Source organism: Pseudophryne corroboree, chromosome 7, assembly GCF_028390025.1.
Source record: "Pseudophryne corroboree isolate aPseCor3 chromosome 7, aPseCor3.hap2, whole genome shotgun sequence".
Classification (NCBI taxonomy): Eukaryota; Metazoa; Chordata; class Amphibia; order Anura; family Myobatrachidae; genus Pseudophryne; species Pseudophryne corroboree.
This window is the reverse complement of record NC_086450.1, coordinates 73,558,915-73,582,413: the sequence shown is the minus strand read 5'-3', so window position 1 is coordinate 73,582,413 and position 23,499 is coordinate 73,558,915. Positions and strand designations below refer to the sequence as shown.

General features: G+C 46.0%; 1 protein-coding gene across 2 annotated transcripts; it reads left to right on the top strand.

The window, feature by feature from the left end:
• The first annotated feature begins 1,397 nt into the window (after window positions 1–1,397).
• Window positions 1,398–23,122, top strand: DUSP19 (dual specificity phosphatase 19). Of its 2 annotated transcripts, none has more exons than XM_063933317.1 (4): window positions 1,398–1,744; window positions 2,774–2,820; window positions 4,809–4,961; window positions 22,607–23,122. In XM_063933317.1, the coding sequence occupies exons 1-4, from the start codon at window positions 1,519–1,521 to the stop codon at window positions 22,829–22,831; spliced, it is 651 nt and encodes a 216-aa protein (XP_063789387.1). In that variant the 5' UTR covers window positions 1,398–1,518; the 3' UTR covers window positions 22,832–23,122. The 2 variants fall into 2 exon arrangements, with proteins under 2 accessions (XP_063789387.1, XP_063789386.1); XM_063933316.1 differs by having other exon boundaries at window positions 1,398–1,759.
• Window positions 23,123–23,499: the final 377 nt, after the last annotated feature.

Sequence of the window (23,499 nt, the reverse complement as noted above, 5' to 3'; positions counted from 1 at the left end):
ATGGGACAATATACAGATCTTGCGCAGGACCTGTTTTTGGTTAGATCAACACAGAGAACTTGTGGACACTCGCTCAGGTTAGAGGAGAGGAGATTCCGCACAATACGGTGTAAAGGCTTTTTTACGGTAAGGACGATACGTGTTTGGAATTCCCTGCCTGAGGGAGTTGTAATGGCCGACTCAGTCAACACCTTTAAGAATGGGTTAGATAAATTCCTAATGGATAAGGATATCCAGGGTTACAGGGCATAGTCACGCACTATGGTTATTATAAAAAAGAGGGGTAAAACGTAGCGGCAGTAATCAACATCAGTCAAAATTTTATACAAAATAATCCTTCATAGGAGAACACAAATAGGTTGAACTCGATGGACAATTGTTTTTTTTTCAACCTTAGATACTAAGGGGGGTCATTCCGAGTTGTTTGCTCGCTAGCTGCTTTTAGCAGCATTGCACACGCTAGGCCGCCGCCCTCTGGGAGTGTATCTATCTTAGCAGAATAGCAAACGAAAGATTAGCAGAACTGCTAATAAATAATTATTTGCCGTTTCTGAGTAGCTCCAGACCTACTCACAGATTGCGATCAGCTCAGTCAGTTTAGTTCCTGGTTTGACGTCACAAACACACCCTGCGTTCGGCCAGCCACTCCCCCGATTCTCCAGACAGTCCCACGTTTTTGCCTGACACGCCTGCGTTTTATAGCACACTCCCGGAAAACGCTCAGTTACCACCCAGAAACGCCCCTTTCCTGTCAATCATTCACCGATCAGCAGAGCGACTGAAAAGCGCCGCAGGATCCACAGCAAATCTGCTAAGTTTTTAGTTAAATAACTAAGCGCATGCGACCTGCGCAATTAGCAACAAATCGCAGCATAGCGAAAATCGGCAACGAGCGAACAACTCGGAATGACCCCCTATGTTACTATGTTACATGCAATATATCACCAGCAACTCTGCTTAATGATAAATGGAGCCCTAGGTATTGAGAGTTGCACCCAGAACAAAAAGAAGCTGTGGGAATGCCCTTGCTTCATTATTATTTTTCTTTCTTTCTTTCTTTTCTTTTTCTTTCTTTCTTTCTTTCTTTCTTTCTTTCTTTCTTTCTTTCTTTCTTTCTTTCTTTCTTTCTTTCTTTCTTTCTTTCTTTCTTTCTTTCTTTCTTTCTTTCTCTGTTCTTGCTATAATTAAAAAGTATTTTTCCTTTAGGCACATCAAATTTAAATCTAAAACGAAAGAGCAATCACTTTTAATTTGACAAAAATGCATTCGAGAAACAAGATCTGTGGTTTCAGCTTTCAGTTTTGTGTGTTGTAAAAGGCAGCCAATGGCAATGGCCAACAGTGTAACCAATGAGATATGGCCTAGCATGTTACAAGTGAACACAACCCTTGCTGAAATGTTTACAGCAGTCTGGGGATCATTGTTACTGTATCTGGGCCTGGCTGCAGGAGTGGAGGGTAGCATCAGTCCCCTCTGCTGCTACTGCTTGCTGCACAGTGTACAGCTCAGGCTGATGTCATGCACTCACTTGGAGATGAAATCAAAGGCTTCTCTAAAAACAAACTCAAAAAGCAGTGTACGAGAGTCACTACCTTATCAGGGAAGAGAATTATAGAGACTTGGAAAGACTCCCTGGTGCATGTTGTGGATGACCCAGATCAGCCGGGTGATACTTCCTGCGGTTACGTAGAAGATCTCAGCCTGGATCTGCAGATCGGAGTCATCAAGCCTTGGCTACTGCTGGGTAATCATATAGACAGTATGTAACAGTGTGTGTGTGCCTGTCTTGACTATTACTTGTGTGAAACATTCGCAAAGCAAGTGGCAGTAATATTTGTACTACAAATCCCAGTATGCCCAGGACTCAAGGTCCAAAAGACGAGCTTGGCAGTCTGTGACTTGTAGTTCAAAAATAATTGTAGAACCGCTAGATCTGAAAATTAATGCTGTAACGCTTTAGGCAAGAACAGAAAACTCACTCTTCAGCATTTAGCATTGTTTGATACATTAGGGCTCCTTTTTTCAGCTGTAAATATGTTTGTGTGTGTGTTGTACAATACACACACGCACACATGTTTTATAAACATTCTTTATTAGCTGTCATTTTCTATCACTGTTATGCTATAAGATTATTTGTTGCAGTGTGTACGCTGTCGTCTTACAGCAACACCACTGGAATGATTGGCAGTGCTCTGTCAGAGATGTTCAGAAGTGGAAGATAAAATGTTGCAACACACACACACACACACACACACACACACACACACACACACACACACACACACACACACACACACACTCTATGGTTAACTTTTTAGTTAGCAGTCGATTAACTCATAACTATGTTTTTGCAAATGCTGGGAGTACATATAAACTCCACAAAGATAAGGCATGCATCTGTGTATTATGGTAATTAGAACATTGTTTACTTTTGCTGACACCTCTATAAAGCCCGAGCAAAAAAATAAGCAATGTTTCCTACCACCATTATCCTGCCAAGTACCGTGGCATAGTTTTTTTCACGCTTAATTGGAATGACTGAAATAGGAACTAGAGACCAATTAATGGTGACTACTTTATCAGGGATAACCAGTGTTTATCTGTATAACAAACATTAGTTCATTCATATCCGATTTCACTGTATAAATAATGTCTAGAAATATGTCAACAAAGCATTATTTATTTTCTCTTGTTAGAATTTCCTCTTTCATCTGTTGCATTTCAAGAATAACGTGTTTCTTTTATTTTATATGCATTCACTGTATCTCACTAGGATCACAAGATGTTGCACAGGATCTGGATGTACTGAAAAAGTATAAGGTAAAAGCAAGGGTTCGCTGTGTTTAGTATACAATGATAGATCTCATATGTATGGGGTAAAAGTCATTGGGTTCTTAGTGGGAGAGAGGCATTACATTCCCACTAAAGGATGTACTATCATCACCTAGAGTGCTCATGTATTATTGAGCATTGCTGTATTGTGTAGATGGATGATCTTTGCTTTTTAAAGACCGGATACTCTCAAATAAATGTCCAGCTCATGTTACATGCTTTATACTGTATACTTTGTATTTCTCTAAAAATGTTTATCTTCTTTTGTACATGGAAACAAAGGTATGGGTCTGTTCAGTTAGATGCGAGTTGACATTGCAACAGCATAGAAGCAACAGCATCTAGACCCGACCCCCTCATAACCCGATCCTATAGAGTGGGGCGACATCTTTAAATATGACATGAACTACTCTGTCGAAATTATTTTTCTAAATAACTTTTTGATTCTTATTTCTTAACATCGATAACACACCACTGTCCACATGGATGTGTATACATCTCTCACCTCTCGGCTTTTGTGTGATTGGGGTGATGACAAATTCAGAGTTATGAAAGGATACATATATAATTGGAAAAGTGCTTAAAATAATGATGTGATTCAATTAGGGTCAAAGTGTGGACGATGCCAGAATTGTGTCTCTGGAATGCCGACAACCTTAGAACACCTTCATTGCCCATAAAGCACACCGATGTTGCCCTAAATTGTACATTTTAGTTTGCAGCCCAAGAGTGATGCGAGTTCTAGGAGCTTCCGTGTGTACCAAATTAATGCATATTGCATTGTGGGCATCATGCATAATTGAATTGACCCCTAGATGTATGTAAGCGTAGCTGCCAAGGGCTGTCTTATATTAGATGGTTGCTGTTCCCCTGTTGTCGACGGACTTCATCTACAGCTACAGTTCTCATTGCACTGGCTGAGCATTACGGCTACAGTTCTCATTGCACTGGCTGAGCATTGCGGCTACAGTTCTCATTGCACTGGCTGAGCATTACGGCTACAGTTCTCATTGCACTGGCTGAGCATTACGGCTACAGTTCTCATTGCACTGGCTGAGTATTACGGCTACAGTTCTCATTGCACTCGCTGAGCATTACGGCTACGGTTCTCATTGCACTGGCTGAGCATTGCGGCTACAGTTCTCATTGCACTGGCTGAGCATTACGGCTACAGTTCTCATTGCACTGGCTGAGCATTACGGCTACAGTTCTCATTGCACTGGCTGAGCATTACGGCTACAGTTCTCATTGCACTGGCTGAGCATTACAGCTACAGTTCTCATTGCACTGGCTGAGCATTACGGCTACGGTTCTCATTGCACTGGCTGAGCATTGCGGCTACAGTTCTCATTGCACTGGCTGAGCATTACGGCTACAGTTCTCATTGCACTGGCTGAGCATTACGGCTACAGTTCTCATTGCACTGGCTGAGCATTACGGCTACAGTTCTCATTGCACTGGCTGAGCATTACGGCTACAGTTCTCATTGCACTGGCTGAGCATTACGGCTACAGTTCTCATTGCACTGGCTGAGCATTACGGCTACGGTTCTCATTGCACTGGCTGAGCATTACGGCTACAGTTCTCATTGCACTAGCTGAGTATTACGGCTACAGTTCTCATTGCACTGGCTGAGCATTACGGCTACGGTTCTCATTGCACTGGCTGAGCATTACGGCTACAGTTCTCATTGCACTGGCTGAGTATTACGGCTACAGTTCTCATTGCACTGGCTGTGCATTACGGCTACAACCTGGAAATAACCCTGCTTTATTCCCGGGTTGAAATACCAGGTCAGGCGACTCGGGAATTCAGGATTTACCCCTTTCACACCGCACATCGACCCGGAAATTTTACGGATTATTTGTGCGGTGTGAAGGGGGTATTAATGTAGGACATGCCACTACCCTGTCTTATTATATATGGCAGAATTCACTTTCAGCACTTAAATTGATGTTTGTATTATTTTGATACAGGTTACACATATCTTGAATGTGGCGTATGGTGTGGAAAATGTTTATCCAGATGAGTTCACTTACAAGAAGCTCTGCATCCTGGATCTACCCGAGACTGACATAGTATCATATTTCCCAGAATGCTTTGATTTTATAGAGCAAGCAAAGAAGGAGGTAGTAACATTTTACTTCATATAATATTGCATATGTTATCTGGACAGCTTCAGCACATGTTAGTTACTTTGTTTTCTTTTTCCTTTACACAGTTGCTAGAGGCAAGGCCACAGTGCCATAGTTCTAGGTGTAGACTGTAGACCCTGGTACACTGGTGTGCATAACTCAGCCAAACAAATTACAGTGTTCTGGAGCATTAGTCTGATTGTCTGTATCGTGATCAGAAGCAGCTTTCAGCTGCTGATGATTTGGCATGTCCAAGTCAGTCCGACAGGCCGATGTTCACTTCTCAGTTGCGGGAATACACTGTTCAGTTGTAGGCCCAAGCAGATGATCACTGACTGACCAATATGATAATTGTACAGTGTGTACCAAGGATAAGGAATATTTCTGCAAATTTTCATCTTTTGATCTAATCCCTAAAAGACCTTAACCATTTAACTGCCGATTTTTTTACCCAAAAACCATAATTTTTTAAAATTACTTAGGGGGTGTTTTGCCCCCCCCCCCCCCCCCCCATTCCGTGTACCTAGGCCCCCATTGTAAAATACTTTCCTCTCCTAAGTAGAAATAGCCCCCCACTGACAAAATAATCCCCAGCATTATCACCCCTGCCCCCTATTGGTAATAGATACCTGGGGCACAGCCGCCAATGTTAATGTGCCCCCACTATTTAGTGACTCCCTCCTCCCCATGTGTCACTATATTGTTGTTTTATATTTTATATATATACCCCTCCCCAGCCAAAAAACTGTGAGGCATCATACACCCTCCACCTCCCCACATCCCCGGCGCCAAAAGATCCTCCACCGATTACCCTCCCCCTGTGATAGGCCCTCCCCCTCACCTCTTTACAGGGCACGGTGGAGCATGGGTGACAGAGGGGACTGATCATCAGCCCCCCCCCCTCCCCCCACTGCAGCTGATCTCTTGCCACACAGAGATCAGCATAGCTGTGCGGGGAGGGGTACGATGTTCCTCTCCTTGCATGTTTCGTTCAAGCACATGCACCCCGGCATGCTGCTTGCAAGGCATTCTGGGGTACGATTTTGGGAGTGTTGTTGGTGGTCAGAGACCACTGTGTCACTCCCAGGGGACCGCTGCAGCAGGAGGAAGTCCGTTCTGCACTTGTACATACAAAGGAGGACACAGCTGGGCAGCACAGACGTATGTGATATGCCCATAGGTAACGCACTCCTGGCTGCAGTTGTATCAGATAAATTTATGCCAGTTAAGTGGTTAATGAATAACCTCATGTATTATATGCACTAATATTGTGGGTATAGCGCATGTATTTATATGGGATTATTTTCTCATCAAACCTAAAGTGGATTATTTATCGTAGACTACCATCTAGGAAGATTAGATTGCACGGTCCTTTGTTATGTGTGGTATCCTGTTGCCTTGGGAAGAATCATTTACAGGACATCTGAATCCTACTTTGCATAATGACCTCACTCAGGTTACATACAGCTGTTGACACCTAAAAGTTTTCCGTTTTGTATACATGTATGGTCTTGCCGACAAGCATCCAGTGATTATATTACTCAGTGCAGCATTATAATAGCACTTACTTGTTATCTCTTCATTTACAGAAGCTTCTACTGTATTTGACGTTAAGTATACAAAGCAATTCATATTTGATGAGCTATGTTATCACATTAAGCCACTAAATAATTAACATAATAAATGACAAACTTATTTCCTTAAAGCATTTACTGTTATGAAATTATCAAAACATTTTACATAGCAAGTTCTCTTTAAAAGACTGGTCAATCTTGTAACATAGATATAGATATAAAAATGAATGAAAAATATAAGCAAGTGATATTGGCCCTCATTCCGAGTTGTTCGCTCGCTAGCTGCTTTTAGCAGCATTGCACACGCTAGGCCGCCGCCCTCTGGGAGTGTATTTTAGCTTAGCAGAATAGCGAACGAAAGATTAGCACAATTGCTACTAATTCTTTGCAGTTTCTGAGTAGCACCAGACCTACTCCTAGACTGTGATCACCTCAGTCCGTTTAGTTCCTGGTTTGACGTCACAAACACGCCCTGTGTTCGGCCAGCCACTCCCCCGTTTCTCCAGACACTCCCGCGATTTTACCTGACACGCCTGCGTTTTTAGCACACTCCCGGAAAACGCTCAGTTACCACCCAGAAATGCCCCTTTCCTGTCAATCATTCACCGATCAGCAGTGCGACTGAAAAGCGCCGCAGGATCCACAGCAAAACGGGTAAGTTTTTAGTTAAATAACTAAGTGCGTGCCTTGCGCATGCGCATTTTGCAACAAATCGCAGCATAGCGAAAATCGGCAACGAGCGAACAACTCGGAATGACCCCCAGTGTGACAAGACTTTTAATTTGTTTCATTTTTATCTTGCACTTTAACGAGCCAGTTTGGTATTTCAGACGCAGGGAAACAAAGTGACTTGTGCAAGATCACTAGGAGCTAGCATTGAGATTCCAACCAACTTCAGTGGCAGCTGCAGAGGTAGGGTGCAGTACAGTCCAAAATTCAAATAGAAGATCCACACCAACTGCCGGTGATGCAATGTTTGGCAGCATTTGGGGATGGGGGGCAGTTGGGGTGGCTACCCTATTTGAATTTTGGACACACCTCTGGAGCCACCAGTGCAACTAGGTGGTTAATTACTCTAGTATATTTAACAATCTCTTTGGACCCGTCATTGGACTCTCTTGGATCTGCCATGAGCTAGGGTCCCTGAATTGTCCGTGTCTTGGCGGTGATAGTTTAGGTACTTGGGGATATATTTATCAAAGCGTGGAGAGAGATAAACTCTCATGTTACAGGCTGTGTTTGAAAAATGACGACAGCAGCTGATTGGTCGCTATCTCTCTCCATGTTTTGATAAACACCCCCTTGGTTGGGTGGGGAAGGCCAGGCGGCTGAATAGTACGTGCTGTGTTGGTTCACTGGAGAGGAGAGCTGTGTGCCCAGCAAGCCAGGGAGAGCTGTGAGGGGAAGGAGGGGGCGGGGCCTCCCTGCTGCTCTTTAGTTGACTTACAGTAGTAGACACAAGGGGGGAAATTTACTAAGGTGGGAGATTTTTAGAACTAGTGATGTTGCCCATAGCAACCAATCAGATTATATCTATTATCTGCTAGAAGCAGCTTGATAAATGGTAAGTAGAATCTGATTGGTTGCTATGGGCAACATCACCAGTTCTAAAAATCTCCCACCTTAGTAAATTTACCCCAAGGCCTTAGATTGTTATATAATAGATTTTGGTTTGTACACTTATTTACCAACGAAGTTTAAACTCTTAAGCTGGCCCACACACAGGACTATTATGCAGGAAACCAGTCGAAAGGTGAAGGGAGGAAACTACTGAGTGCATCCATACACTACCATACCCTCCAACATTTCCTAGCCCACAAAAAGGTACACTTGAACCACCTGAGGAGGTGTCTTTGCCACCTATGGGCGTGTCAGCAAAAGGAGGCGTGTCTTTCCCTACCCTCATTTTCCACTTAAAAAAATAAAAAATAAGATTTTACTTACCGATAAATCTATTTCTCGTAGTCCGTAGTGGATGCTGGGGACTCCGTCAGGACCATGGGGATTAGCGGCTCCGCAGGAGACAGGGCACAAAACTAAAGCTTTAGGATCAGGTGGTGTGTACTGGCTCCTCCCCCTATGACCCTCCTCCAAGCCTCAGTTAGGATACTGTGCCCGGACGAGCGTACACAATAAGGAAGGATATTGAATCCCGGGTAAGACTCATACCAGCCACACCAATCACACCGTATAACTTGTGATCTGAACCCAGTTAACAGTATGACAAACGTAGGAGCCTCTGAACAGACGGCTCACAACAATAACAACCCGAATTTTTCGTAACAACAACTATGTACAAGTATTGCAGACAATCCGCACTTGGGATGGGCGCCCAGCATCCACTACGGACTACGAGAAATAGATTTATCGGTAAGTAAAATCTTATTTTCTCTGACGTCCTAAGTGGATGCTGGGGACTCCGTCAGGACCATGGGGATTATACCAAAGCTCCCAAACGGGCGGGAGAGTGCGGATGACTCTGCAGCACCGAGTGAGAGAACTCCAGGTCCTCCTCAGCCAGGGTGTGCCCCTGACCAAGTAGCAGCTCGGCAAAGTTGTAAAGCCGAGACCCCTCGGGCAGTCGCCCAAGATGAGCCCACCTTCCTTGTGGAATGGGCATTTATATATTTTGGCTGTGGCAGTCCTGCCACAGAATGTGCAAGCTGAATTGTACTACACATTCAACTAGCAATCGTCTGCTTAGAAGCAAGAGCACCCAGTTTTTTGGGTGCATACAGGATAACAGCAAGTCAGTTTTCCTGACTCCAGCCGTCCTGGAAATCTCTATTTTCAGGGCCCTGACAACATCTAGCAACTTGGAGTCCTCCAAGTCTCTAGTAGCCGCAGGTACCACAATAAGCTGGTTCAGATGAAACGCTGACACCAACTTAGGGAGAAACTGGGGACGAGTCCGCAGCTCTGCCCTGTCCGAATGGACAATCAGATATGGGCTTTTGTGAGACAAAGCCGCCAATTCTGACACTCGCCTGGCCGAGGCCAGGGCCAACATCATGGTCACTTTCCATGTGAGATATTTCAAATCCACAGATTTGAGCGGTTTAAACCAACGTGATTTGAGGAATCCCAGGACTACGTTGAGATCCCACAGTGCCACTGGAGGCACAAAAGGGGGTTGTATATGCAGTACTCCCTTGTCAAATTTCTAGACTTCAGGAACTGAAGCCAATTCTTTCTGGAAGAAAATCGACAGGGCCGAAATTTGAACCTTAATGGACCCCAATTTGAGGCCCATAGACACTCCTGTTTGCAGGAAATGCAGGAATCGACCGAGTTGAAATTTCTTCGTGGGGCCTTCCTGGCCTCACACCACGCAACATATTTTCGCCACATGTGGTGATAATGTTGTGCGGTCACCTCCTTCCTGGCTTTGACCAGGGTAGGAATGACCTCTTCCGGAATGCCTTTTTCCCTTAGGATCCGGCGTTCAACCGCCATGCCGTCAAACGCAGCCGCGGTAAGTCTTGGAACAGACATGGTACTTGCTGAAACAAGTCCCTTCTTATCAGCAGAGGCCCTGAGTCCTCTGTGAGCATCTCTTGAAGTTCCGGGTACCAAGTCCTTCTTGGCCCATCCGGAGCCACGAGTATAGTTCTTACTCCTCTACGTCTTATAATTCTCAGTACCTTTGGTATGAGAAGCAGAGGAGGGAACACATACACCGACTGGTACACCCCTGGTGTTACCAGAACGTCCACAGCTATTGCCTGAGGGTCTCTTGACCTGGCGCAATACCTGTCCAGTTTTTTGTTCAGGCGGGACGCCATCATGTCCACCTTTGGTCTTTCCCAACGGTGCACAATCATGTGGAAAAAACTTCTCGATGAAGTCCCCACTGGAGGTCGTGCTGAGGAAGTCTGCTTCCCAGTTGTCCACTCCCGGAATGAAAACTGCTGACAGTGCTATCACATGATTTTCCGCCCAGCGAAGAATCCTTGCAGTTTCTGCCATTGTCCTCCTGCTTCTTGTGCCGCCCTGTCTGTTTACGTGGGCGACTGCCGTGATGTTGTCCCACTGGATCAATACCGGCTGACCTTGAAGCAGAGGTCTTGCTAAGCTTCGAGCATTGTAAATTGCTCTTAGCTCCAGTATATTTATGCGGAGAGAAGTCCCCAGACTTGATCACACTCCCTGGAAATTTTTTCCCTGTGTGACTGCTCCCCAGCCTTTCAAGCTGGAATCCGTGGTCACCAGGACCCAGTCCTGAATGCATAACTGTGGCCCTTTAGTAGATGAGCACTCTGCAGCCACCACAGAAGAGACACCCTTGTCCTTGGAGACAGGGTTATCCGCTGATGCATCTGAAGATGCGATCCGGACCATTTGTCCAGCAGATCCCACTGAAAAGTTCTTGCGTGAAATCTGCCGAATGGAATCGCTTCGTAAGAAGTCACCATTTTTCCCAGGACCCTTGTGCAATGATGCACTGACACTTTTCCTGTTTTTTGGAGGTTCCTGACTAGCTCGGATAACTCCCTGGCTTTCTCCTCCGGGAGAAACACCTTTTTCTGGACTGTGTCCAGAATCATCCCTAGGGACAGCAGACGTGTCGTTGGAGACAGCTGCGATTTTGGAATATTTAGAATCCACCCGTGCTGTCGTAGAACTACTTGAGATAGTGCTACTCCGACCTCCAACTGTTCTCTGGACCTTGCCCTTATCAGGAGATCGTCCAAGTAAGGGATAATTTAAGACGCCTTTTCTTTGAAGAAGAATCATCATTTCGGCCATTACCTTGGTAAAGACCCGGGGTGCCGTGGACAATCCAAACGGCAGCGTCTGAAACTGATAGTGACAGTTTTGTACCACGAACCTGAGGTACCCTTTGTGAGAAGGGCAAATTTGGACATGGAGGTAAGCATCCTTGATGTCCAGGGACACCATATAGTCCCCTTCTTCCTGGTTCGCTATCACTGCTCTGAGTGACTCCATTTAGAATAGGTCTCACCGAGCCGTCTGGCTTCAGTACCACAATATAGTGTGGAATAATACCCCTTTACTTGTTGTAGGAGGGGTACTTTGATTATCACCTGCAGGGAATACAGCTTGTGAATTGTTTCCAATACTGCCTCCCTGTCGGAGGTAGACTTTGGTAAAGCAAACTTCAGGAACTTGCGAGGGGGAGACGTCTCGAATTTCCAATCTGTACCCCTGGGATACTACTTGTAGGATCCAGGGGTCCACTTGCGAGTGAGCCCACTGCGTGCTGAAACTCTTGAGACGACCCCCCACCGCACCTGTTTGTACGGCCCCAGCTTCATGCTGAGGACTTGGCAGAAGCGGTGGAAGGCTTCTGTTCCTGGGAATGGGCTGCCTGCTGCAGTCTTCTTCCCTTACCTCTATCCCTGGGCAGATATTATGGGGACGAAAGGACTGAGGCTGAAAAGACTATGTCTTTTTCTGCTGAGATGTGACTTGGGGTAAAAAAGGTGGATTTTCTAGCTGTTGCCGTGGCCACCAGGTCCGATGGACCGACCCCAAATAACTCCTCCCCTTTATACGGCAATACTTCCATGTGCCGTTTGGAATCTGCATCACCTGACCACTGTCGTGTCCATAAACATCGTCTGGCAGATATGGACATCGCACTTACTCTTGATGCCAGAGTTTCGCATATATAGAAATGCATCTTTTAAATGCTCTATAGTCAATAAAATACTGTCCCTGTCAAGGGTATCAATATTTCCAGTCAGGGAATCCGACCAAGCCACCCCAGCGCTGCCCATCCAGGCTGAGGCGATCGCTGGTCGAGGTATAACACCAGTATGTGTGTATATACTTTTTAGGATATTTTCCAACCTCCTATCAGTTGGCTCCTTGAGGGCGTCCGTATCTGGAGACGGTAACGCCACTTGTTTTTATAAGCGTGTGAGCGCCTTATCCACCCTAAGGTGTGTTTCCCAACGTGCCATAACTTCTGGCGGGAAAGGGTATACCGCCAATAATTTTCTATCGGGGGAAACCCACGCATCATCACACACTTCATTTAATTTATCTGATTCAGGAAAAACCACATGTAGTTTTTTCACACTCCACATAATACCCTTTTTTGTGGTACTTGTAGTATCAGAAATATGTAACATCTCCTTCATTGCCCTTAACAAGTAACGTGTGGCCCTAAAGGAAAATACGTTTGTTTCTTCACCGTCGACACTGGAGTCAGTGTCCGTGTCTGTGTCTGTGTCAACCGACTGAGGTAAAAAGGACGTTTTAACGCCCCTGACGGTGTTTTAGACGCCTGGACAGGTACTAATTGGTTTGCCGGCCGTCTCATGTCGTCAACCGACCTTGCAGCGTGTTGACATTATCACGTAATTCCTTAAATAAGCCATCCATTCCGGTGTCGACTCCCTAGAGAGTGACATCACCATTACCGGCAATTTGCTCCGCCTCCTCACCAACATCGTCCTCATACGTGTCGACACACAAGTACCGACACACAGCACACACACAGGGAATGCTCTGATAGAGGACAGGACCCCACTAGCCCTTTGGGGAGACAGAGGGAGAGTTTGCCAGCACACACCAAAAACGCTATATTATACAGGGACAACCTTTATATAAGTGTTTTTCCCTTATAGCATTTTAATATATATATACATATCGCCAAATAAGTGCCCCCCCTCTCTGTTTTAACCCTGTTTCTGTAGTGCAGTGCAGGGGAGAGCCTGGGAGCCTTCCCACCAGCATTTCTGTGAGGGAAAATGGCGCTGTGTGCTGAGGAGAATAGGCCCCGCCCCCTTTTCGGCGGGCTTCTTCTCCCGTTTTTCTGAGACCTGGCAGGGGTTAAATACATCCATATAGCTCCAGGGGCTATATGTGATGTATTTTTAGCCAGAATAAGGTATTATACATTGCTGCCCAGGGCGCCCCCAGCAACGCCCTGCACCCTCCGTGACCGTTGGTGTGAAGTGTGTGACAACAATGGCGCACAGCTGCAGTGCTGTGCGCTACCTTCATGAAGACTGAAAAGCCTTCTGCCGCCGGTTTCTGGACCTTCAATCTTCAGCATCTGCAAGGGGGGTCGGCGGCGCGGCTCCGGGACGAACCCCAGGGTGAGACCTGTGTTCCGACTCCCTCTGGAGCTAATGGTGTCCAGTAGCCTAAGAAGCCAATCCATCCTGCACGCAGGTGAGTTGAACTTCTCTCCCCTAAGTCCCTCGATGCAGTGAGCCTGTTGCCAGCAGGACTCACTGAAAATAAGAAACCTAAAAACTTTTTCTAAGCAGCTCCTTAAGAGAGCCACCTAGATTGCACCCTGCTCGGACGGGCACAAAAACCTAACTAACTGAGGCTTGGAGGAGGGTCATAGGGGGAGGAGCCAGTACACACCACCTGATCCTAAAGCTTTAGTTTTGTGCCCTGTCTCCTGCGGAGCCGCTAATCCCCATGGTCCTGACGGAGTCCCCAGCATCCACTTAGGACGTCAGAGAAATTATCATTTTTATTTATACATTAAAACTGGAGGTATAGGGTTAATGCAGGAACACCCTGTAAATGCAGTGGTTAACACAGCAGTACAGTACACATACAGAGGTATTGCAGTGTAGAAGTGGCAGCCTGGTGCAAACAGTGTGTGCTGAGTGTTGCAGTGCGCTTGGAGCAGAATGCACCCGCAGGCTGCGCACTTACTGTGATTGGTAGCAGGATGCATTTGTACTTAAGTGTTAGTGATACAGTGGTCTTCTGAAGCCCTTTGGGCTGTTGCATGGTGACTAGTAAAGGTCAGACCGCCGGAATGAGCCACGGTGGGTCCTAGTGCCCACTGGCTCCAGCCAATAGTCAGGGACAGTCGCATATACAGTGATGCAGTTTACTCTCATTCCCGATACAAATTGGTGCAGACAGTTTTGCTGGTACAGTCCGTTAAAAAAACTGTACTGTACCGGCCATAAAGGTACAGTTGGAGGGTATGCACTACAGAATGCATGGGGGTGATCTTGTTTTTTTTCAATTCATCTAATACTGTAGACATAGTTTAACACAGCTGGCTTTGAGCTGAGGGCAGGAAAGAGCTGATTGGAGATGACACCCCAGAAGTACGGAATCCAAGAAAGAGAGAGGGAGTGAGCGAGAAAGACAGTCAATCAATGGAGCAGGAAGGGAGGAAAGTTAAGGAGAGGAGAGATTGTATAATAGGAAGATGTGAATAAGGGAAGTGAAAATGCTGTTATACAAGTAATAAGATAGAGGGTAAGAAAAAAAATCTAGAAGATAGTAAAGACAAAAATAATAAGAGTTAAATACGTGGACTGAGGGACAGGGGAAAAGGAGAGAAAAACAGGCAGCGCAGGGGACAGTAGAGTGTGTATATATATATATATATATATATATATATACACACATGTAATTAGTTTCCGTCCATGGACTTCAGGAGGAAGGTACAGGGCCTCAGGTTATAGGCCACTGGAGTGCAGGGCAGGAGGTCCGTTGGGGTATTCCTCGGGAGTGCTGGGCCATGAGTGGAGGTTGGTGGAGATGTGGCTGATGGGTACCAGCATTGTGAAGGTGGTTGTCTGTCATTATCGTGACATCATCAGGTAGAGTAGGAAGGCTACAAACCAGTGCATGAATCACCTGTGGAAGGATGTCGCAGCCTGTATACACTCACTGCTGTGATAATTGCTGTCTGATGCTCCATGAAGGTAGCGCATAGGAGGCTCAAACTGCACCATAGAGTGCACTACAAACAAATGGGATCCGGTCTGAAGATCGACAGTGTCTAGGTCGACAATGTTTAGGTCGACCACTATAGGTCGACAGTCACTAGGTCGACATGGATGGAAGGTCGACAGGGTTTCTAGGTTGACATGTGCTAGGTCGACAGGTCTAAAGGTCGACATGAGTTTAAAAAAAATAAAATAAGAATTTACTTACCGATAATTCTATTTCTCGGAGTCCGTAGTGGATGCTGGGGTTCCTGAAAGGACCATGGGGAATAGCGGCTCCGCAGGAGACAGGGCACAAAAAGTAAAGCTTTAGGATCAGGTGGTGTGCACTGGCTCCTCCCCCTATGACCCTCCTCCAAGCCTCAGTTAGGTACTGTGCCCGGACGAGCGTACACAATAAGGAAGGATTTATGAATCCCGGGTAAGACTCATACCAGCCACACCAATCACACTGTACAACCTGTGATCTGAACCCAGTTAACAGTATGATAACAGCGGAGCCTCTGAAAAGATGGCTCACAACAATAATAACCCGATTTTTGTAACTATGTACAAGTAATGCAGATAATCCGCACTTGGGATGGGCGCCCAGCATCCACTACGGACTCCGAGAAATAGAATTATCGGTAAGTAAATTCTTATTTTCTCTATCGTCCTAGTGGATGCTGGGGTTCCTGAAAGGACCATGGGGATTATACCAAAGCTCCCAAACGGGCGGGAGAGTGCGGATGACTCTGCAGCACCGAATGAGAGAACTCCAGGTCCTCCTTAGCCAGGGTATCAAATTTGTAGGATTTTACAAACGTGTTTGCCCCTGACTAAATAGCCGCTCGGCAAAGTTGTAAAGCCGAGACCCCTCGGGCAGCTGCCCAAGATGAGCCCACCTTCCTTGTGGAATGGGCATTTACATATTTTGGCTGTGGCAGGCCTGCCACAGAATGTGCAAGCTGAATTGTATTACACATCCAACTAGCAAAAGTCTGCTTAAAAGCAAGAGCACCCAGTTTGTTGGGTGCATACAGGATAACAGCAAGTCAGTTTTCCTGACTCCAGCCGTCCTGGAACCTATATTTTCAGGGCCCTGACCACATCTAGCAACTTGGAGTCCTCCAAGTCCCTAGTAGGCGCAAGACACCACAATAAGCTGGTTCAGGTGAAACACTGACACCACCTTAGGGAGAGAACTGGGGACGAGTCCGCAGCTCTGCCCTGTCCGAATGGACAAACAGATATGGGCTTTTTTGAGAAAAAAAACCCACCAATTTGACACTCGCCTGGTCCAGGCCAGGTCCAAGAGCATGTTCACTTTTCATGTGAGATGCTTCAAATCCACAGATTTGACTGGTTTTAAACCAATGTGTTTTGAGGAATCCCAGAACTACGTTGAGATCCCACAGTGCCACTGGAGGCACAAAAGGGGGTTGTATATGCAATACTCCCTTGACAAACTTCTGGACTTCAGGAACTGAAGCCAATTCTTTCTGGAAGAAAAATCGACAGGGTCGAAATTTGAACCTTAATGGACCCCAATTTGAGGCCCATAGACACTCCTGTTTGCAAGAAATGCAGGAATCGACCGAGTTGAAATTTCTTCGTGGGGCCTTCCTGGCCTCACACCACGCAACATATTTTCGCCACATGTGGTGATAATGTTGTGCGGTCACCTCCTTTCTGGCTTTGACCAGGGTAGGAATGACCTCTTCCTGAATGCCTTTTCCCTTAGGATCCGGCGTTCCACCGCCATGCCGTCAAACGCAGCTGCGGTAAGTCTTGGAACAGACATGGTACTTGCTGAAACAAGTCCCTTCTTAGCGGCAGAGGCCATAAGTCCTCTGCGAGCATCTCTTGAAGTTCCGGGTTCCAGTGCTATCACATGATTTTCCGCCCAGCGAAAAGTCCTTGCAGTTTTTGCCACTGCCCTCCTGCTTCTTGTGCCGCCCTGTCTATTTACGTGGGCGACTGCCGTGATGTTTTATCCCACTGGATCAATACCGGCTGACCTTGAAGCAGAGGTCTTGCTAAGCTTAGAGCATTATAAATTTACCCTTAGCTATATTTATGTGGAGAAAAATCTCCAGACTTGATCACACTCCCTGGAAATTTTTTCCTTGTGTGACTGCTCCCCAGCCTCTCGGGCTGGCCTCCGTGGTCACCAACATCCAAAACTGAATGCCGAATCTGCGGCCCTCTAGAAGATGAGCACTCTGTAACCACCACAGGAGAGACACCCTTGTCCTTGGATATAGGGTTATCCGCTGATGCATCTGAAGATGCGATCCGGACCATTTGTCCAGCAGATCCCACTGAAAAGTTCTTGCATGAAATCTGCCGACTGGAATTGCTTCGAAGGAAGTCACCATTTTTTTTACCATGGCCCTTGTGCAATGATGCACTGATTTTAGGAGGTTCCTGACTAGCTCGGATAACTCCCTGGCTTTCTCTTCCGGGAGAAACACCTTTTTCTGGACTGTGTCCAGAATCATCCCTAAGCACAGGAGACTTGTTGTCGGGATCAGCTGCGATTTTGGAATCTTTAGAATCCACCCCTGCTGTTGTAACAGTATCCGAGATAGTGCTACTCCGACCTCCAACTGTTCCCTGGACTTTGCCCTTATCAGGAGATCGTCCAAGTAAGGGATAATTAAGACGCCTTTTCTTCGAAGAAGAACCATCATTTCGGCCATTACCTTGGTAAAGACCCGGGGTGCCGTAGACAATCCAAACGGCAGCGTCTGAAACTGATAGTGACAGTTCTGTACCACGAACCTGAGGTACCCTTAGTGATAAGGGCAAATTTGGGACATGGAGGTAAGCATCCCTGATGTCTCGGGACACCAGATAGTCCCCTTCTTCCCGGTTCGTTATCACTGCTCTGAGTGACTCCATCTTGATTTGAACCTTTGTAAGTGTTCAAATTTTTTTAGATTTAGAATAGGTCTCACCTAGCCTTCTGGCTTCAGTACCACAATATAGTGTGGAATAATACCCCTTTTCTTGTTGTAGGAGGGGTAATTTAATTATCACCTGCTGGGAATACAGCTCGTGAATTTTTTCCCATACTGCCTCCTTGTCGGAGGGAGACCTTGGTAAAGCAGCCTTCAGGAGCCTGCGCAGGGGAAACGTCTCGACATTCCAAACTGTACCCCTGGGATACTACTTGTAGGATCCAGGGGTCCTGTACGGTCTCAGCGTCATGCTGAGAGCTTGTCAGAAGCGGTGGAACGCTTCTGTTCCTGGGAATGGGCTGCCTGCTGCAGTCTTCTTCCCTTTCCTCTATCCCTGGGCAGATATGACTCTTATAGGGACGAAAGGACTGAAGCTGAAAAGACGGTGTCTTTTTCTGCAGAGATGTGACTTAGGGTAAAAACGGTGGATTTTCCAGCAGTTGCCGTGGCCACCAGGTCCGATGGACCGACCCCAAATAACTCCTCTTCCTTTATACGGCAATACACCTTTGTGCCGTTTGGAATCTGCATCACCTGACCACTGTCGTGTCCATAAACATCTTCTGGCAGATATGGACATTGCACTTACTCTTGATGCCAGAGTGCAAATATCCCTCTGTGCATCTCGCATATATAGAAATACATCCTTTAAATGCTCTATAGTCAATAAAATACTGTCCCTGTCAAGGGTATCAATATTTTTAGTCAGGGAATCCGACCAAGCCACCCCAGCTCTGCACATCCAGGCTGAGGCGATCGCTGGTCGCAGTATAACACCAGTATGTGTGTATATACTTTTTATGATATTTTTCCAGCCTCCTGTCAGCTGGCTCCTTGAGGACGGCCCTATCTATAGACGGTACCGCCACTTGTTCTGATAAGCGTGTGAGCGCCTTATCCACCCTAAGGGGTGTTTCCCAACGCGCCCTAACTTCTGGCGGGAAAGGGTATACCGCCCATATTTTCTATCGGGGGGAACCCACGCATCATCACACACTTCATTTAATTTATCTGATTCAGGAAAAACTACGGTAGTTTTTTCACATCCCACATAATACCCTCTTTTGTGGTACTTGTAGTATCAGAAATATGTAACACCTCCTTCATTGCCCTTAACGTGTGGCCCTAATAAGGAATACGTTTGTTTATTCACCGTCGACACTGGATTCAGTGTCCCTGTCTGTGTCTGTGTCGACCGACTAAAGTAAACGGGCGTTTTAAAACCCCTGACGGTGTTTTTGAGACGTCTGGACCGGTACTAATTGTTTGTCGGCCGTCTCATGTCGTCAACCGACCTTGGCGCGTGTTGACATTATCACGTAATTCCCTAAATAAGCCATCCATTCCGGTGTCGACTCCCTAGAGAGTGACATCACCATTACAGGCAATTGCTCCGCCTCCTCACCAACATCGTCCTCATACATGTCGACACACACGTACCGACACACAGCACACACACAGGGAATGCTCTGATAGAGGACAGGACCCACTAGCCCTTTGGAGAGACAGAGGGAGAGTTTGCCAGCACACACCAAAAACGCTATAATTATATAGGGACAACCTTATTGTTTTCCCTTATAGCATCTTTTTTATATATTTCTAACGCCAAATTAGTGCCCCCCCTCTCTGTTTTAACCCTGTTTCTGTAGTGCAGTGCAGGGGAGAGCCTGGGAGCCTTCCCTCCAGCCTTTCTGTGAGGGAAAATGGCGCTGTGTGCTGAGGAGATAGGCCCCGCCCCTTTTTCGGCGGCCTCGTCTCCCGCTCTTAACGGATTCTGGCAGGGGTTAAATATCTCCATATAGCCCCCGGAGGCTATATGTGAGGTATTTTTAGCCAAAAAAGGTTTTCATTTGCCTCCCAGGGCGCCCCCCTCCCAGCGCCCTGCACCCTCAGTGACTGCCGTGTGAAGTGTGCTGAGAGGAAAATGGCGCACAGCTGCAGTGCTGTGCGCTACCTTAAGAAGACTGAGGAGTCTTCTGCCGCCGATTCTGGACCTCTTCTCGTTTCAGCATCTGCAAGGGGGCCGGCGGCGAGGCTCCGGTGACCATCCAGGCTGTACCTGTGATCGTCCCTCTGGAGCTAATGTCCAGTAGCCAAGAAGCCAATCCATCCTGCACGCAGGTGAGTTCACTTCTTCTCCCCTAAGTCCCTCGTTGCAGTGATCCTGTTGCCAGCAGGACTCACTGTAAAATAAAAAACCTAAGCTAAACTTTTCTAAGCAGCTCTTTAGGAGAGCCACCTAGATTGCACCCTTCTCGGCCGGGCACAAAAATCTAACTGAGGCTTGGAGGAGGGTCATAGGGGGAGGAGCCAGTGCACACCACCTGATCCTAAAGCTTTACTTTTTGTGCCCTGTCTCCTGCGGAGCCGCTATTCCCCATGGTCCTTTCAGGAACCCCAGCATCCACTAGGACAATAGAGAAAAATTGGGATTTTTTCATACTTAACGATCCACGTGGACTACGATTGGAACGGTAAAGTGTGCCGAGCGAAGCGGTAGCGGAGCGAAGGCACCATGCCCGAAGCATGGCGAGCGAAGCGAGCCATGCGAGGGGACGCGGTGTACTAATTTGGGATCCCGGTCACTCTACGAAGAAAACGACACAAATTTCCCCCCCCCCTCATGTCGACCTTTAGACCTGTCGACCTAGCACATGTCGACCTAGAAACCCTGTCGACCTTCCATCCATGTCGACCTAGTGACTGTCGACCTATAGTGGTCGACCTAAACATTGTCGACCTAGATACTGTCGATAAAACTAACCACACCCCAAACAGATGGCCTGTGGAATTATATAAGGGTGAGTACGTGCCCACCCCCACTCCTCCTGGGAGCACGCAAGGAAAGCTGTGAAGTGAACATAACAGTCCTGCAGTGTTCTTCTGTCCGGCAGGCAGAGTAACTGTCTGCAAGGGTGAAGGTGGTCCCTGGAGGCACTCCAAGCCCTGTAGCACCCACTGCACCCATGCTAGCTATACATTTTGGTAGGAGCAAGCCCCCCCCCCCCCCCTGCCTATCCAGTCCCGAGACTCCAGTCCCAGTAGACCCCCCCTTAATGGCGGCCCTCACGAAAGTACCAGGCGAGGCAGCCATCTTGATTAGTAAATCCAAAGTTTTCAAATTGCATTTTCTTTTACATATTTAGAAAGACATTGGGGCTAATAGTGTAAGGGGCACTGGCCTCCCTCACATGGCACTGGCCACACCCACACAGTACTAGCCACATCTCCTTTCCTCACTATAGGCCCTTGATCATTTTCAGCCTCAGGGGGGATATTCAATTAGCAGCGATAACGGACTTTTCGCGTGAAAAGTCTGGTTTTCGCTCGGAAAAACTGACTTTTCTTGCGAAACGCAATTACAGCCTATTCAATTTTCCGGGAAAATTTATCGGTGATAATTTTTTCACTAATTTCACTTCACCTACTCTGAGCAGGTAAAAAGTTGGGAAAAGTCACTAATTTAAGGTAAAAATGTTTGGATATGGTACAGAACTCCTGGGACACCCCCCTTAATGACTAATTAGGCACATTTAAGTTTTTAATTATTTTTAATTGGCCAATAATGACATGACATTTTTGGGGTGAAAAAGTACAAAGTGATGGAAATTAGGGTTCAAGGTATGGGACAGGTATATTGGGGTGCTTTATGAGTGGGACAGGTGTTTTTAGGCTTGCAGGTGGGAGTAATCGATCTGTTTCCACTTTTTTTTTAAAGTACCCTAAAATGACCCAAATATATACTTATACCCATTTTCATGTACCCCAAATTTAATAAGAGCATTTATTTTGCACGAAAAAACTTGCTTTCTATCATTTTTTGGCATTTCTTAAAAAATGCATATAACAGCCATTTCACACAATTTAAGTCCCCAAAAACTCTCTAATGTGATCTCTAATACACTTCTATTCTGTTTTCCTATGTTAGTTTACCATTTTTTCGGGTACAGGCTGATTTTTACATTTTCACCTACACTTTTCACTGCAACAACTTTCACGTGAAACCAATTTGGAATTAAATAAATAGGTCGAAAAACGGGAGCGCGCATACCCGCGAAAAGCCGTTTTCGCAGCAATTTTCGGGCGATTGCCGCAAAAAAAATTTGGGTGAAAAATTGCAGAGAATTTGCGGATAATTGAATAACCTAGTCAGACTCATATTCTGGTCCTAGCAAAAAGGATAGGTAAATGATGCTACAGCTGTAGGCTGTGTATGCTGTGTATTTTCCTTAAAAAAGACATCCACTTTCAATTCTATGACAAACTCCTAATCTCATATTATTCTGTCATATTTGGGATCTTTTCCCTAAACATTTGCTAATGTTAAAAGAAGTATTTTCTAATTATACAAAGCAAACTGATGATGTATTGTGATTGTATAACTGTCATTTTTATATTTTTATTTGCCCATTCTACACTTTATGTCTTGGCAGGACGGTGTGCTGCTCGTCCACTGCAATGCCGGAGTGTCTCGTGCACCAGCAATAATGATTGGTTATTTGATGTACAGTGAAAAACTTAATTTTGCCAGAGCCTTTTCTATAGTAAAAAATGCAAGACCTTCAGCATGTCCAAATCTCGGATTCATGGAGCAGCTCCACAAGTATCAAGACTGCATTAGAAGACAGACAGATGGCATACATGAAAAGACAGACTGATAGGAACCGTTAAGACCTCTATTCTCTTAAATCCAGGTTTTCAGCCTTGTGTCTTAATAATAGTTGCATTTTTATTTTTTTAGCAAGAGGTGTGTTCTCCATGTTGCAGTCATTTTTTCTGTTTCATTTACACGGACTCCATCTTTGCCTATGTTCAATTTCCAGTCCATGTTGTCATAGCAGCACTGTGAAATGTGTCTGACTCAACCAGCCCTAGCTCTACAATGGATATAGGAAGGAAATGTACATTGTATGCAGCAGCCGATTGGATTACACCATACTCTCCTCAAATGTGAATTTGGCTCTATCATGGCCCCGCCCCTTCACAGTATTATGCTGTGTGGGATATTAATGAAGCGATTCTCCCACACCCCACAGTGTTCTCCTGCGTCTCCCCTCTGACACAGTTTCTGGAAAAAAAAGGCAGAACGCTGTTTTGTGTGGATTCCGCGCGATTACTGCCCAATCACCTGCCCTAGAGCAGGAGTTTTAGGGGTATATTTACCAAAGTGCAGGATTGCAAACCTGGAGACTTTGCCCATCGCAACCAATCAGATTCTACTTATTATTTATCTAGCACCTTCTAGAAGATAATAGCTAGAATCTGATTGGTTGCTATGGGCAACATCTCCACTTTTGTAAACCCGCATTTTAATAACTATGGGGTC

What these genes read in the sequence shown, in the direction of transcription:
- DUSP19 (XM_063933316.1), top strand. Translation starts at nt 1,519, where the DNA reads ATGCACTCACTTGGAGATGAAATCAAAGGCTTCTCTAAAAACAAACTC. An exon ending in ATGTACTGAAAAAGTATAAG is followed by an intron (nt 2,821 to 4,808) that starts GTAAAAGCAAGG and finishes ATTTTGATACAG; the next exon opens with GTTACACATATCTTGAATGT. An exon ending in TAGAGCAAGCAAAGAAGGAG is followed by an intron (nt 4,962 to 22,606) that starts GTAGTAACATTT and finishes ATGTCTTGGCAG; the next exon opens with GACGGTGTGCTGCTCGTCCA.